General features: G+C 35.2%; 1 protein-coding gene across 7 annotated transcripts in view; it reads right to left on the reverse strand.

Moving 5' to 3' along the window:
• Positions 1–18294, reverse strand: part of MKLN1 (muskelin 1) — a 283828-nt gene that overhangs the window by 44647 nt on the left and 220887 nt on the right. For all 7 annotated transcript variants that reach the window (XM_074315595.2, XM_074315599.2, XM_019751074.3 and 4 more), the window contains 4 exons: positions 14929–15041; positions 9802–10014; positions 5304–5525; positions 2692–2821 (listed from right to left, as the gene is read on the reverse strand). In XM_074315595.2, the coding sequence (XP_074171696.1) occupies positions 2692–2821; positions 5304–5525; positions 9802–10014; positions 14929–15041 (678 nt within the window). The remainder of the gene's footprint in view (positions 1–2691; positions 2822–5303; positions 5526–9801; positions 10015–14928; positions 15042–18294) is intronic.

The following is an 18294-nucleotide window of genomic DNA, read 5'->3' on the forward strand; positions in this document are numbered from 1 at the left end:
GGTCTTCTCCTGCTCCAATTTGAACTGGGTGCTCATTGGTTTGCTGTGTGGGTATCATCTTGGGATGGCCCTTCATTGCTTTCCTGTGTTAGATCCTCTTTTTCCAGCTTCTTTATTTTTTCCTTAATTACTTTTCCTCCCTTTTGTTAAGTATATGGTATAGTAACTTCCAAAGAAAGAGTGCATAAAAGATCCATCATTTTTTAACCTTGTGTGGCAGCCACTGTTCACTGCATGATCCAAAAGCCGCTTCTAAACCCCTTCCCCTGTGTATTACAGAAAGGCTGGAGACGCTCCATGCTTGCTTTCCCAGACTCTCATGAAGCCAGATTTCACAGTTCTCATCAAAGAAACGTAAGGAGGAGCAAGTTTTGCTTCCTTTCCTTTTTCCCTTCCTGGAATAAAGGCATGACGTTTGAGGTGCGTCAGCCACCTGCCACCAGGAGGTGACAGCCGTGTTAAGGATTTAAAATGAAAAAGTTACAAAGAACCTGCAGGCCTTTATGACATTGCTCCAGTCACTGCATCAGTCCCACATTATCTACATCTGGATTTCTTATTCTGTGAGAGAGAGAATAGATTCTCTATTTGTTTAAGCCATGGTTCTCTGGATTTTCTATTACTTGAGGCACACATTCTACTGATAAACCTCATTTATCTGAAAATAGTATTTCTTCCCTCTTGTTTCATTGATGTTTTGGCCAGAAATTGAATTCTGGGTTGATGAGAATTTTCCTTCAGAATTTTTAAGAACTTGTTCCCCCTTATCTTATAGCTTCCAATGTTGCTGAGAATGTCAATATATTTCTAAGTCCTGTTCCTCTGAATGTGACCTCATTTTACAACAGATGCTTTTAAGATACTCCCTTTCTGTCTGATACATGAAATTCTACAATGCACAATGACGTGCCTTTGGAGTGAGGTTTTGGTTTTTTTCTAAATTTGATATACTGACTTCTGTAGGGGGCTATGTATAATCTGGACACCAGTGCTTTTCAGTTTTGGAAAATTTTCTAGTATTTCTTTATTTTATAATCTACTCTCCTTCATACCCTAGTCTTCTACTATTGGAGAAACTCTTATTAGCTCAATATTAGACCTCCTGGATTAATTTTCGAAGATGCTTATTTTCTCCAATTTCCATTCCTCTGTCTCTCTATTTTTCAGGAGATTTCTTACAACTTGTCTACTTTTTTATTCTAACAAAATTTATCTTCCAAAAGCTCTTTCTTAGTCTCTGATCTTTGACTGCATTCTATTATAGTTTTATGGATGCAATATCCTTCCTTCTAAGAAAATTGATCTTGATCATTATTATTATTTTCATTTACTTGTGTTTAGTACATTACTCCATATTTGTTTTCAGGTTTATTTTATGTTTGTTTCTCTCTTTCATGGCGAACGCCCTAATACAGAAGATACTTAACTAACAGTTTACTAAGAGTAAAGAAACAAAAAGTTAACTGAAAACAGTATGTGTACCTTGGCAACACTACAGGGGGACTGGGCAGTGAAACACGACGGGGGGACTGGGCTGGTCATTGTATTGGGGACTAAGCAGTAAGATTAGCCATTTTATTGGGGGTAGGGGATCCCCAAACAAGAGTATCTGGAAATCTTTTCCCTGAGGCTATATATTTCCTCTACAGAAGGTGATTCGAATCTTCTGCTAGGAGACATGCCTTGCGTCATGGGAACAGGGAAGTGGTCAGAAGTTCCACTATTCCATCTATAGGTTTAATTGTCCTATTTTCTACCCTGTCGTTTCTGCCTCAACAGAGCCTCCATCCTTTTCATTTCCCCCAGAAAATAAAGCTCTAGCCTCTGCCTAGTAGGAGGTACGGGAGAACGGTCTGGAAGGCAAACTACTTCACATACCCCACACCCCTGTTTTTTACTGTGGTGCTTGCCATCTTTCGTAAAAACAAAAAAAGTTTTCCCTCCTAAATAGAAACAACTATTTTAATTAAAATATCTGCTTTTTTAATTTTGTTTTCTAAATAATAGCTAAAAGGAAAAGCAAGCTGATCTAACTTCTCACCTTATTATTGAAATTAGGCATTGGGCCTTACACAAATACCACCCTTCTTTATATACTAACCACAGGCAAAGCGACCACTATGTAGGGTAATTATGTACATTAACATCCGAAATCAGATACTTTTGAGAGTGAATAGGGAAGCACTAATTATGCCACGGCAGTATGCATAAAACTGAGACTGTCTCAGGCAAACCAGTCACCCTATTACTAGGAGAGTAACTTGTTGGATGCTGAGCTTGTGGAATTAAAAGGCGTGAAGTCCTCCCTCAGAACAAAGACATGCTCTACTATGCTCGTGCCTGATACATGGACCACTACAGAGAAAACAGAAGGTGACAAAGATTAGCAAATACAGAATAATACAGATTTTAGGATATTAATTCTTGCAAAGCCCTCACCCTACACAACAAGCACACACCTAATTCCTTTAGAAATTCATGTACTGTCTTTCTGCTCAAAGGAAATAATAATTTCATATATTTCAAACAGAATTGGATAATTTAGCTGGCTGATTCCTTCCTTTTACTCTGAATTACTTCGATTAGAGAAACGGGGAAAGGGTGAAGAACGGTTAGAAAAGAATATGGGCTGTAGTCTTCTACCTAGAGTAATTAAGACCTGAGGGAAGAATCACTAATAAATGCGTTTACCCATTCCAGAGTCTTTCTTGGTGCCATCCGATATGATGTCTACATGATCAGAGTCCACATCATAGCTAAAGAAATCATTCAAATACGTCTTCGATCGCTGGCCACCAAATACATACAAGCAACGATTTTTCTGAAAAATAAGAAAAAAGGGTAAAGAACGGAGGAAGTAGTTACTTCCATGAAGAATTCAGAATGATCTTTTAAAAATTTAAACCGCTATAGAAGTAATTTCATGACAGATCTCATGCAACAGAGTACTATGCTGGTACAAAGAGGAAAGAGGAACTCTACGCATACTGCTAAGAGGTGATCTCTAGGATATCCTATTAAAGTGAAAAGGTAGGTACAGAGTAAGGTCTACTGGGTGCTGCCTTTGTGTAAGAAAGGAGAAAAAGGAATGTGTGTGTGTAGGAAGGAAACTAATAAAGGACAGTCACCTATAGGAGAAGAGACAGAGCAGGAAGACAGGGATAAAAACCAGATCTCTGACAGCAACTTGACTTAAGGTATTGCCTTTAGAACCAGTTATATATTTTTATTTAATTAGAAAAAATTAAATAAAAAAAACTGAAATTTGAAAAAAACAAAAAAACGAAATAAACGTATCTGTATATAAAGATTATGACCAAACGTAGAGATGATAACACAGAGAAGTAGTATTATATTTCTAGTGGTTTTGATTCATGTTTTTGACTACCTATCCTTAGTGGGCTACATCCTAAACAGAAAAATAATCAGAAAGCAATCTTAAACAATATTCAGTGATTCTGTTGTTACTTTTGTTATTCTGTAAATCATTATAGAAAGACAGAGCAGGTAATATAATATTGACATTAGGAAGTAGAATTTTAAACTTAAAAGATAACACAAATACAAAATCAAAGACATTAAATGTGAAAACTCTATAGTCTTTCATTTGAATTGGACATATCAGTATGAACTCATATATACATAAGCATACACAGGTACACTGTGAGGGGGGCACTCCTACTGGCCACAGAGAAAACTTTGGGTATCAAATAGAATAATGACATCATTGTAGGATAGAAAAATTGGGGCGTCAAACAGAATAATGACATCACTGGATTAAACGCATCAAATATATAAAAATCGATGAATTCACAATAATACTTAAAAAAATCTATTGGTTAACTTTGGAGACTCAACTCATTAATATGAAAAAAGTTATTATAAAGGAAAAAAAAATCAAACATCTATTATAACCTATCCTGTATGGTTTACATATCAGGGTAGCCACATAGTGAATGAGAGAAAGGTTTTTATAGTACAATCACAGTTAATAAACACGGAAGAAATGATGCAATTAGAAAAATCACCATTTTACAATCTAGGCAATGACTATCAAATGGCTGCTAGAGCCATTAGGTAAAAAACTGACAGGAAACTATAATTCATCAATCAGGCTGATAACACTTGCACTCACCCCCAAAAATGGGGAGTGAATCTAAAATCAAGACTCTAGATTTAACTACCAGCTTACAGGAAATATGGAGGATAAAAGATCACTTTAAATGATATTATGAGGATAAAATCAGTGAAATTAAGAATGTAAGAAATTCTAAAGTACACGACTCAGTTTCTTTAACAAACGTGTGTGTGTGTGTGTGTGTGTGTGTGTGTGTGTGTAGGGAATATGAGTCAGTACTGTTATGGATAAAAAGAAATTTAGGAGACACAACAACCAAATATAATACATGATCTTTTTTGAATCCTGATTTGAATAAACAAACTAAGAAAAGGTATTTTTCAGTATTTCAGAAAAATACTACATATTAAATAATATTAAAAAATTGCTTTACTTTGGTCGGATATTATATTGGTATTTCAATTACACTTTTTAAAACTCCTTATCTGTTAGTGTTAAAATGTCTGAGATTTCCTTTAAAATAACCCAACACAGTAAAATTTGAGAATAAACTTAAAAATGAAAGAAATAAATGGAATAGAAGTGGGGTACATATATGAAAAATGAACAACAGAATACTGATAACTGCTGAAACTGATAAATGAGAACACAGCAATTTACCATTCTTCTCTCCAGTTTGGTATGTTTAAAATATTCCATGATACGTTTTTAAAGTTTTGTTCACAGAAAGGAGCCCAGGTTTTCACTATAACATTTGAAAAGGTTAAAGAAATGGCTGTATGTTGGTTTTGCTGATAAATTTTAATTCTAATTCGAAAAAGTCAATTCTTAATTATTTGCACTTAATGAAGAGTAGCAGAGGGGAAATAGGAACATATAAGAAAACTTATCTTCTAGTTACTAAGAGAAATCAATAAGTAGAAAAGTATAAGAAATAGATGTAATATCTATATAAGCAGTGAAGTTACTCATAAAAGTGCCTAGATTAGTATTCAGTATTTAGGAATTACTAAATTGATGGGAAAGAGTCTCATAATTAGCTACCAGTTAATATAATTAGCTAACAGTCCTTACAGTTTTATTTTTGTCAATCATTGCTGACACTAACGATTTATTTCCAATGAAAAATTCTGATCTCTTTCTAAAGAACTAGATGTCACCACTTCTTTTCCTATTGAGATACAGACGACAAAATAACGTAATACAACGGACAGAATATTCTTACTGAGTGAAATAGCATGCAGTGTCCTATCCGAGACTGGATGTCCTCAGGCCCAGCATTACAGGAGTCCTCTCGAAGAAGTTTCCAGGTTTGACATTGACAGTTGAAAGCAAACAACCCACTGAATTGCGGTTCACTGGCTCTGCTGTCGTCTACGCTGCCATTACACGTCAAAATTCTACCACCAAAGGTGTAGATCATATGTTTTTCTGAGTCCATACACATCTATCAGAATAAGGCAACAGATTAAATAGGTTTAGATTGTGTCTGTCATATGTGCTAAAATGAAACCAATGTGTGCAGTTTTAGACTCAAAAAACCTGAACTTCATCTTAGTAACACTAAGTTCTACCCCTGATTATCATATGTACTTATTGCAATACTGTTCACCACCTGGTAGATTCAGGATGGATTGCTAAATAACTTTTCCAGGTTCCCATTTTTCCCAGTAGGAGTGAAATATATGTTAGGTTAAAGAGCTTTATGCTTTCTTGAAACTGCATAATTTTTACGAAATCAACCAGTAATACATGAGGTGCTGATTTACAAACCGAAGTGAATAAGGATCATACCCTACAGGTAAACAGTGATCACACCCTTATTTTCATCCTTATAAAAACTCCTGGGCAAGCATCCTATTAACCTTACTACCATTTAATAGGCGAGCAGATATGTGAATAAGTGATGCAGCTAAATTCATCTCTCTGCATTTATTTTACAAAACTATTCAAATTATGTTACAAAACAGTAAAACAAACAAAAAAATAGTAAAACAAACAATAGTAAAACAAACAATTTGCAGCAATCAGTCTTCAGACTGACATCTATGGTGTGATGAATCTTGCCTTCTTTTAACACAGTATTATAAATTTAATTTTCTTTGAGGTATGTTATACAACACATGTTCAAAAGCCAACCTTGATTCTTTCATTCTTTTAACTCAAGATTATAGCTTTTCATAAAAATCTCTGAGAAAACAACTATTTGTTAGAAGACAGTAAGAATTAAATTCTATTTCAAAGAATACCTAAGTCCAAATTGGGAATTAGATGTTGAACACAAGTGACACTTATATTTAAAGAATAAATTGTGTATACAAAACATCTATTATTTTGTTAAGCACAAATACTAGCCATTGTATGTTCAGTTCTTTCCTCCCATCAAATTACTTCTGCTATTTATTTCTGTATTATTTTTAATAAAAAGCTATTTTAATAATTGTAAAGATTGGTTTTGAAATTAATATTAAAAACAAAAGATTCTAGCATCTCCTAATCTTTACCTACCACTAGAAAGATCCACTCACTTGCCATTTCCCAGGTTTCTGGCAGACTTCCACAAATTAACATGAAAATCTATCCCTCAACGGTGAAATCTCGGTGAATATGGTTGCAAAATTAAGATGTCAAAGTTTCCATGTCCCTGGCACTCCAAAGCAAGTGTTCCCACTCTTTAATCCTAAACAATTCTGTCAATTACGTTGCTGCAGACAACTCAGTGGGGCCCCATTCACCACGATATCACTGTCTAGGTCTTCACTGCAGCTGGGTCACATTACCCTCTCCTAAGTACTTAAGGCTCAAATCTCTCCAAATACCAGGGGATCATGCTGAAAATCCTGAGGGATCAACATTATGTGAGGCAATTTACATTTTCATAAATTCACAAACTCATACTAATTTTGGCCAATCTGTTCAAGCTTCCAATGGTTATCTCGCCCGTACGTCATATCTAGCCCACATGACATACGATTCTACATATGGCAACAAAGGGCGTTTCTCTTTCCTTTTGGGGATATTTAATTGTGATGTGCTTATTTTCTTTCTCTTTCTCTCTCTCTCTCTCTCTCTCTCTCTCTCTCTCTCTCTCTCTCTCTCTCTCTCTCTCTCTCTCTCTCTTTGTAGAGGTAGAGGAGCAAAGATTTTTATTAAAGCGAAAGTACAGCTCTCTTATGAGAGGGAGTACCCAAAACTGGGATGCCCCTGATGTGCTTATTTTCATTTGTTTTGCGATTATTTTTAACTTTTTAAATTGCAATTACTTTTGCACCAACCTACCGTGTTTCCCCGGAAATAAGACCTAGCCGGACAATCAGCTGTAATGTGTCTTTTGCAGCAAAAATTAATATAAGACCCGGTCTTGTTTTCTCTAACTCTATGAACCCTCATCTGGTTTATTGGGCTTGTATCTTAAGTCTTGAGTTCCCCAAGTTCCTTCACTGGCAACTGCAACAGGAATCACTGTCTCTATCAAGGTCCTTCCCATACTTTTAGAACGTGCTGCTTTCTGACATCTACCTTCTCTGGGCTTTTTGGGCACTATCCATATGTTTTTTCACAGACTCCTCCAGTGGCTGCCCTGGGTTCAACTTTCTGCCCTGCTCACGACACTTCCCGCTGAGATGTACCTCTGCTAGGCTAGGCCCCTGCTGCATTCCCAGTTTTCTCCCATTACACTGTTGTGGGTTTCAATACAGGTTCTGCGTATTTCAGTTGTTATTGGCTAACCTCACAAGAAATTGGGAGTTGTGGGTTTTCTTTGGCTTCTGGTATTGTTGAATATGTGACGTGTGTATGTGTGTGTGTGTGTGTATGTGTGTGTGTGTGTGTAATCTTTTTTTGTTTGGTTCTCATTATTCCTGAAAATTGCATAAAGCAACAACATGGAAATCTTCAGGACTACGGTGCCACTATGTTCTTAAGAAATCCAAAGTCTTTGGATTAAAATTTTTTTAATATGTTAAATTCAAAATGGCAAAGTAACTTTTAAATATGTCTTCATGCCTCTTTCTCACATTCTTCTCAAATTTGAACACTGTCAAATCTTAAAGCGTCATAAACAACCCCAAGTAATTTTTGGAGTAAGTCCTAACTTATAACTTTATACGCACGAAAAAACAGAAAATGGAGGCTTACACAGATTGTGTAATTGTTCAAGGTCACAGAGCTACTTGTTAGAGCTGAATTAGCACTGAAATCTTGGGTTTTTTTGACCCCTATTGCTCTGCTGTAATGTCTAATCAGTTGGAAACCAAATACTGTTTAACGGAACCTAGCTTACAAGGAACATTCTATTAATATCAAAGTCAAGTGAAACAAAGGCCATACACAAGGACAATATATGTGTTATATTCAGACTACCCCTCAACCTGTAATTCTTATTTCAAACCTGTGGAAATAAAGACATAAGCACCTTTTATAAAAAAAATTTGTAACCAGTCAAAAGCAAGAAAATAAACGGTTTCCTTCACAATGTTATCTGCTGATGCCCTGTTTTTAAAAGATCAGAACCAGTCAAACTTTTTTTGTTCTTATTTTCCACATGAAAACACAGAGGATGTCAGCAGGGAAGCACAAAGCATTGCAGCTCAGTTATTAGAGCCAGCACACGTTCCAAATTCAATCTGGGGAGTACTCTGAAGACTGATGTTTTTGATTTTTCATCCACCACTTACTTGATAGGCATGCAACCCACTCCTTTTTTCCCTAACATTCTCCTGTAGCAACTACTTGTGAATATAAATATAGCAGTCGGATAAATTCAAAGACAAGAATTAACAAAAATCTGTAAAGAAACAATAAAAACAGACTTGGGTTTTAACTTGCATATAAGATAGGAGATAAGGTAGGCGTCAGTTAGAGTCTACCATAATTCTAGCACCACCTCCCATTTCTCAAATACTAGATAATGCTATGTTCATCAACATAGTGTTACAGATTTTTTAAGTCTTTTTCTCCTTCATACTCCAAGAAAAACCTGTGGACATGGGTTGAACCTGCCTCCAGAATTCAAAGTGGTTCCTGTCTTGTATGAGGCACTGAACTATGCTGAACTGATAGAGACTAAGTCTTCAAGTACAGACAAAAATGACAATGACACAAATGGAGCTGATGATGAGAGCTACATGTATATTAACATGAAAATGGCTTACCACATCGCCACGTGTAGTCTTCTTGTCTACGACACCATCATACGATTTTTATTGGTGCTGAGTTTAAACTTCATCTAGTTTATGTGAAATTCCTATCTGTTTTGTAACAAGTTTGTGATTAAATTCAAAAATAAATATATTTCACTCGAATTGGAAGAAAAGCTCTAGATTTCAAGTGCTTGAGCTATTATCAATTAATCTTACATTTCTTCCAAGAATACAGAATAAGTAGTTTTAAAAGGTCAAACTGTTATTCTTATGATTTATGGTTATTTTATTATAAAACTAAATTTGTTTTTCCTAATATGTATTGCTCCATCTACTCTCTAAAGTTTTTATAAATCCACAACTGTATTGTGAGATCTTAGTATTTCATCCTGTACTAAAAAAGAAAAAAAATTTAAAGAATAATTTTATACCTACTGAAAAAAGTTATTTTTATTCTCTGTCATAGGTATTTGTAATGGAAATCACTAACAGACAACTCAGCATAACATGCGAAATAAACTCGAAGAGCAAGGGCTACTAAGCACTGATTAATTCTACCATATATTTATCTGTGCACCAAACCTGATGATCGAACACCAATTTCGGCCCTCCATCAGCAGCAGTATCCTCACTGAGTAGCATCCATGTATTTGTGTCAATGTCATAACGATAGAAGTCACTTTTCAGAGATTTGCTGTTCCTCACAGAGGAATCCAAGTAGCGCCCCAATGTGTAGATTTGCCTTCGTTGAATGTCAATGCACATTTTATGACATGATCTGGCACTAGGACCATTCTGTGGAGGGGAAAAAAAAGAAAAGAAAAAATTCAAAGAACAAATAACAGAAAATAAAATTAAATATCCCTTTTTGTTGACTTTCATTACGAGGTTTGCTCAGAGAGTCATGGCAAGTCAACTAATACAAGTCCAACACAAGGCTTAAATCTTGAAAGAAAAGCAAAAGAAACAGTAGGAGATACAAATCTTAATTTAGAAATGCTTAAAATCTACCAGGAAAATGAGATGAACTATTCTGTAACCTATGGCACACTTATCAGGGTTCTATTATATACCCCATTACATTTTAGTTACTTGTGCACAGTTTAATTCTATAGTATATGCCAATCTACTTAAAGACACATTCAGCCTTTTATAATATTTCTCATCATAATCTAGAACAAAACCGGCTCTCTAAGAATATCTAGAATCACTGAATTTCATAGCTGTAAGTAATGTTAATAAAATCTCTAGTTTAATTATTTCCTTTTAAAGATGAGGAATCGTAAGCAAAAGACAAAAGTTATCCTCCTGAAAACTAGCAAGCTAGTGACAGAAGCAGAAAGAAAATCCAAGTCTGGCTTCTCATCCATTCTTTATATTATATAAAACTGACTCTCCTGATTGAATAAATAACAGAATTAGGGAACAATATGAAGAACGGTCTACTATCAGCAAAAACTAATTCATTGAGATCACTTGTAACACAGAACTGAATAAAAGGTAAAACAATATTGTGGTATAAACCATGAGTTCATGAAAAAAACAACAACTTCAACTGGGCAGGACTGAATTAGTTAAAAGGGGGAAAAGGAAACAGAACTAATATTTGTTAAATCTCCTGAATTCTGTCTGTATTATTACGATGTAGTTCATTTAATCCATACAACAATTTTATAAGGAAATATCACCATTTCACAGAGTAAATAATTTTTTCACCGCCAGAAAACTAGGAAAGATAGAGAATCGAAGCCCCAGTATAACCAGGGCAAAAACTGTGTTTTTTCCATTATTCCAGAAGATAAGAGAAACAAAAGCAAAAATAGACTTATTACAATGTGTGTGGTTATAACTGAGATGAAGAATTCCTGTTGCAGAAATAATAGAGTTGAAATATAAGGTAGAAATAGGAAGCCTAGTGAGTAACTGAGAGAGGAGACGGGGTATACTCTTGCAAGCAATCAAGAACTATAATAGGTTTTTAGAACGGAAAATAAGATGTAAAAGCATATTTTAGGAAGAGTAATCCAGTATTATTACTTAGATTAAATGAAGGGACAAAGACATTAGGCATGAAGAACAGTTTGACATTAGTGTTATTAATCCAGATACTAAGTTGATTTAAATCTACTACTGCATTTTAGTATTCATACTATTAGGCTGGTGCTAAAGTAATTGTGGGTTTTGCAATTATTTATTTTTAACCTTTTAGACCACAATTACTTTTGTACCAATCTAATAATTACTATTTTAAAACTTATTTTAAAAGATTTTTGTCTATGAAAACATTCTGTAGATAAGATGAAATTTTTATTTGAGAAAGAATTTCTTCCATAATTTTCCATAATTAAATAATCTCAAAAACAACTGTGGAGTAATATATAATAAATCGATGCCACATTTCCTAGAGTGTGAAATGCAAAATTTTAATAGGAGAGTAACAGAACTTCTTGCTTTAGCTTAATTAGTACAAGTGCTATTAAAATGTTGAGCAATTATTCCCTAAAAAAAAAAAAAGAAAGAGAGAAAGAAAATAAAGATAATAGGAAGCAATAGAATAGAAAACAGACAAAGAACAAGATAGACCAATGCATTTTAATGCAACAATATAAAATTTTGGCTGATATGGTTTCATGGTCTATAATGCAATTACCTTTACGAAAAAATCACTTGTCAAGTTGGGATATGAGATCAAAAAAGAACGTGCGTGATTATCTAAAAGGCTATTGAAATACTACTTTCCTTTCCAAAAAAAACCCATATCTATGTGAAGCCCTATTTTCTTCATATATTTCACACAAAACATCATCACAAGAGATTAAATGCAGAAGCAGATACGAGAATCTGTTTGTCTTCCACTAAGTTAGACATTAAAGAGATTTATAAAAATGTAAATTAAATAAAAATAGATATGTTTTGAACCTATAAAAACTTACTCGCATATCTACTTGAACATTTAAAATAATTATTCTCTTTAAGAGCTGAGCTTTTCCATTATCTTTCAATCTCCTGTGTTATTAGATACATATTTAAGTGAATTAAATTAATTTTGCTTTTTAATCGTATATCATATTCTTAAAACACATGCCCTGGGGTATCATCAAACAATATCTGTACTCACTGGTATAAAAAATAAAATTAGATAAATGAAATATTGACTGTTCAATTTTGGAAGAAATGAGCATTTATGCTAGAGCCATATATTACCATTCAATTCAGGGATAAACAAAAGGTTTTGAGGTGTCTATATGAAGAAATAATAATAAATAATAAATCTGAACTTCAGCATTGGGTCACTACTTCACTGACTTCAAAATAACAGAAACAAAGTGTTCTCATCAAAATAATCTCTGTATTTTTCCAGTATTAATTTTAAATAATTATTAACTATATTCTAAATATTATTTACAACATATACAAATGGTATAAAAATAATACCCATGCCCAGCTTCAAAAGCAGAACATTAATATTACCTGTGGTCCCATGTAAACCAACCCCCTCTCCCGCCAAAGCAGCCACTCCCCTGAATTTTGTATTTATCATTCCCTTGCTCTTCCCCAGCATTAACTTTTCATTTAACTTATCTTACCTATTTAATCATTAAAGAGAAAACGTAAGATTTATGCCTTAAGGAATTCAGCGTGTAGGTAAACCAATAAGTATAGTAAATTATTCCAGGAATATAAGGGTTAAATAGACACACCAAAAGAAGCTTCTAATTTTTCACGGAGAAGTCAAGAATGGCTTCATAGAGGAAGTGAAATTTGAACTGAGTCTAAAAGAATAAGTAGACATTAGTAGGTAAAAGCTGGACCCTCTGTTAATTCCAAAGAGTAAAAAAAACTATTGCTAAAGGACACAGGTGAGAAAGGTGAATAATTCCATCAACCAGAGGTATGGCTGACACATAAAGTCAAGAGATGAGGTTAGAAAGGTCAATAGGGACCGAATCATGATGAGAAATTTGAAGTTTTTACTCTAAGCAAAAGTAACTAAGGTAGATAAATTGCTTTATCATTCTGATTATTGTTTTTCATACTTCCCTGTTTCTGTGCCCCTCACCACACAGTGACTCTGGACTTGGTCACATGACTTCCTTTGGCCAATAGGAAAACAACAGATTTGATGGCGTGCTCACGTCCACTTCATCCTCTTTTCCCCCTTTGGGCCCTGCCCCTGAGATGAGAACAAGCCCCAGCTAGGAAACAGGAGAGTGAGCAACCCTGCAGAACAGAGCCGAGTAGGCCCAGCTGCTGCCGTCCTGGACGACGACTCTTGACACAAGTGAGCCCAGCCCAAACCACAAGAATGACCCAGCCAATCTCTAAGCTTTCGAGTAAAATAAATACTTATTACTACATGTCACTGAAGTTTTGTGGTGCTTGTAATGTAATAGAATAGATAATGGAAATGGACTGAAGCTAACCATAGGGTTTAAGCACGTGTCACATGGCCAGGTATGTTTTTTAAAGACTGTGCTAATGGATGGAAAAATGGATCTGGGGATTCAACAACAGAGGCAAAAATATTTAAGAAAGAAACTGTAAAGTTGGAAATAATGCCAAAAAGAGGAAAAGACATCTGAAATGCAACACTGGGTGCTAGAACTGTTGGAACTTAGGCACTAATTAGATACACTCTATGAGTAAGAGGGAGGATTTCAGGATGAATTGCAAGAATAATTACAGATGAAATCAACCCAGACTTAATACAGTTTAAGAGAAATAAGTTGGGTATTTTTTTTAGATGTCTTTATAGAAATAATCATTTCAGAAAGTATTACCTTAATACTGAAAGACAAAGGCCATTTTTACATACTTTTACAGGGATAAAAAACAGAAATCAGAATTTTAAGATACCTTTTGAAAAATAAGAACTACCCAAATGATTGATCACTGGAAAACATGAGTAAGAAAGAATCCAGTTTCCTGGGATTAAAAACATAGCACCAGATCTTTTTAAAATGGTCTTCATAGATTAAAATCAGTGGGTTTTGAGTTAGGTCTTTTTCTCCTACTTTTCATTTGTAGCTCCTACCATTCGGTTCCAGTTTATTTTTCACCTTGGAATCTGAAACACTTAGATGGAGGGTACAATAAAAAATTCTATAAAGATTTGGAAAAAACCGGAATTGACTGTATAACTGTGTAATTGTGCGCTTATTTAAATTCAAGGCCATAAATCTAAGCCACCTAATTCACTATGGAAATCCTTTATACATATATGTATCAACAGACACACATGAATACATACATACAATTTAGTTAAAGATAAAATAGTTATCATTTGTAAAATGGATATACAGTCAAATAGTGAGGGATCAAAACAGTGAGACAGTGAGGACGACCAAACACAATTTTCCAGAGGAAATCAAAATAAGACGAATACTCAAAGGAAGAGTAGAGGTGATGGGAAGATGAGAAAAAAGAAAGTTACAGTTACATTTCCAGGCAAAAGTAGTAAAAAACTAAATGATCTTAGATACCCACTCTATTCATCTCTGTAAGATAGATTTGTTCATGTACCAGTAGTTGAAGAACCAGGTATAGAAGAAGCTGGAATGCAAGAGTACTTAAACCAAACTTGTTTATCACAAATTGTTCTGTTACCACTGCTGACAGACATTAGGAAAGAATACAAATCATCCAGAAAAAGAGTATACACCCGCACCCCTATTGTAATAGAGACGGATGAAAAGTCTGAGAACTTGCCTCTTTCTCAGTGTCTCTAGAGATACATGTCCACTGGTTCTCTTTCACACTGTACGCCCAGAAGTCAGCAAGATCTTGTGTTCCATCCCAGCCACCAAACAAATAAACGGTCTCTATGGAAATCAGAAAAATATGTGTAAAATGATAAACTTAAGGACAACATGTAAGTATAGGCACCCAGACCTAGTCAGTTGTTTCTAAGATCATTTAAGGTACATCTAAATAAACTTAAAAATGAAAAATTTAAACTGGTAACATTCCAAAATACATTACTAGACTAGTATTTCCTAAACATAGGTATATGGAAAGACTTCTGTGGAACCACTATTTTGAGAGATTTACAAAAGTACAGATAATGAGGAGTCATTCTCTAAGATTCTGATTTCATAGGTCTTCAGTAGGTAAAAAGGGTCTGTATTGTAAAGTATCCAGGATGAACCTGATGTGCAGCTAGTTTAGGAGTTTGTGTGTTAGGCCACAAAAAGTTTAAATTTACCACTTTCTTAATAATGCAGCTTCAGACTGCAAAAAGAAAAAAGAAAGGAGGAAGGATGGGGGAGAGGGAGGGAGGAAGGAAAAGAGGGAGGGAAGGAGGGAGGGAGGGAGGGAGGGAAGAAGGAAGGAACGAAGGAAGGAAGGAAGGAAGGAAGGAAGGAAGGAAGGAAGGAAGGAAGGAAGGAAGGAGAAAGATAAAAAGCAAGAAATCCCAGAGGAATATACAGTGTAAAATACAAAGACATCTAGCTATTTCTGAAAAAAAATTCACATTAAAACTGTTTCCTCTCTATTGCAATACCAAAAACAATGATTAAAACTAGCTAGCTGGGAGTTAAAGTTAGATATCTTAAGAATAGTGATGCTTATGGCCTTGGTATTCCCATGGAAACTGGGGGAAAGTTTTCCAAATATATTGTGGTGGATTTAACTCCTCAGAAATCAACCTTTTAAGTTATTCTAGGTATTCTGAGAATGTGGTTTCTTCTCACTCTGAAATGTCTATCCTATCCATGGACTTTATCCCTGTGAGAAACTGATTCCTTGCTCAGTGAATAGAGAAAAATCTTTATACATAACGTTGTGTATCATCTCATCCTTCTTTACATAACAGTGCCTTTCCTTTCTTCAAATCTTTCCCCCTTTATACATATCTTATGTCTACTGGTTATACAAGCCCACCAATGATTTTTTAAAAAGTTAAATAAGACATTACAGGAAAATTGTAAAGCCACTTACTTTCTACTTGGCAGGCCCTAGGCCTACCTATGTGGGGACAGTCATCTAAGTAATGTCCCACCATGAAGGGTTACAATTCCAAGTTCACTTGGAAATACTATAACACCATTTAAAAAAAATCCTTGCCATTGAGAGAGGTGGGCTGTCTTCTAAGAGATTTTCGTCTTATTTTCATATGATTTCAAGCTCTCAGTGAATTTTCTAAGTGAAATATCCATTTTATGCCCCAAGAACCTTGGGAAATCAAAATCATGCTTCTGGATAAGAACAGACCTTAGGAACAGGTCTGAGTTCTCATGCTCACTGGGCAAGACAGGTCACTTAACCTCATGGGGTCTCAGTTTTTTCATTCTCAAAACTCTCAGTTCTTCAGATATAAGTTACATGAAGACATTCTGACGGCTGTCAAGCAGGAACAGCATTTCTACCTTTAAAACATGCACAAAAATAAAAAGCACTTTGTTGTTACTAATAGCCCAGATGCACTAACAAGAGCACTACTGTGTCTGCTTCCATGTCAACTCAGTACCTAGAACACATTTGGCTCTGTACAAATGTGAAATAATGGCAATTATTTAAACTATTAAAAATTGTTGTATCTCAGAACAATCCATTACCATTAGTTAAGTAACATTCTGTTTCCCAAATGGCACACCGTAATGCCCAGATACACAAAATTTTACAGGAAAAAAAAATTAAAGAATTGTCATCTGGCTTAAAAATTATTTGTCAAGGTCTCACTATAGGGACAATTAACGCTGTTCACTTCTGAAGCCTGGAGAAGGAGGGAGTATAGAAATAAAATAGCAATAGCAATTGACCTTTTGTTTTATAGTGTTTCTGGGCACCCTCTGGATAAGGTTACCCTGGTTCATTAACTTTAATAACCCTTCCTCTTGGGCTCTGGGTTCTCAATGTTCTTTCTGAAAAGCAGGTCTCTTTGTACGCATAAATTCTCACAGCAAAGAAAACCCACATTTCCACAACAGCCTCATTGATAGCTGAGCAAAATAAAATCTGGCACAGAGCACGCATCCCCATGGAATTAATCCAAGATGTCATTCTTCTCCCTGAATACTTGTGGTCCCAGTTGAAGCTTAATAGTAAAATTGAATAAATCAGACAGAAACGGGACCTTCTGACATACCTGAATGACACGCACAACAAAATTTTAATTAAATCCTCTAATCACTAAAGTTAAATTATTTAGAGAGGAAATATTATCTAGAAACAAACACCAGCAAAAGTATTACTTAATGCATAAAGAATATAAAAAACTTTGAAAGATTATATAAATAATGGGAGAGAACTGTAGTGAGAAGAAAGTAGAAAAATGAAAACATTATTTGCAACAGGATAGTCTGGTTTAAGGACTGTCTCTTCTCATGCTTATGGGTTATATAACAACTCATGTACACCCTGGGCCAGTACGATCGTCCTCAAGCAGCAGCCCTCTCGCTCCATTTTTTTCTTAAAGGAGCACAGGCTATCCCTCTCTCCCAGCAGTCAGAGGAATGTGCAGCCAATGTTTAATTCTGAACTGACAGGGCACTTTGGAGAATAAAAAGAAGACCTAGTCCCTATCCTCAAAGAGTTTACAATCTAGTCAAGAACATAAAACAAGTACCCAGATCACCATAATGCAGGGTAGACTAAGGGCCTAAGAAAGGTAAAAAAACACCATGAGGGTTCAAAAACGGAAGAGAGTATACTTGGTTGACAGGAAAGGTTTCATGGTGACAGTGATATCTGACCTATGCATCACAAGGTGGCTCTGTTGGAGGAATGGAGAAGAGGACATTTCAAGCAGAGTAGAAAGTATAACAAAAGTACAGAGACAGAAAAACACACAGAAAGTTTTCTGAAGACATGGACTCTAACTAGGCAGGCAGATCGCAGACAGCGCTGTGGCTGTACCACCACATCTGTGTGACCACCACCACTGGTTTCACCTCTAAAATGGTACACCTATAGCACACCTATGTCATAAAACTACTGTGAGAATTAAATTAAATAATGCAGGCAAAGTGGTGAAAACTGTGTGATGAATAAATGCACTGTTCAATTTAAATGAACACAAAAGGTAGTAGGTGCAGATGAGGTTAAAAAGACAGGTAGTAGCCTGATCATGCA

The sequence above is a fragment of the Rhinolophus sinicus genome, chromosome 8 (assembly GCF_057876585.1).
Source record: "Rhinolophus sinicus isolate RSI-liver-muscle chromosome 8, RSI-T2T, whole genome shotgun sequence".
NCBI classification, from domain to species: domain Eukaryota; kingdom Metazoa; phylum Chordata; class Mammalia; order Chiroptera; family Rhinolophidae; genus Rhinolophus; species Rhinolophus sinicus.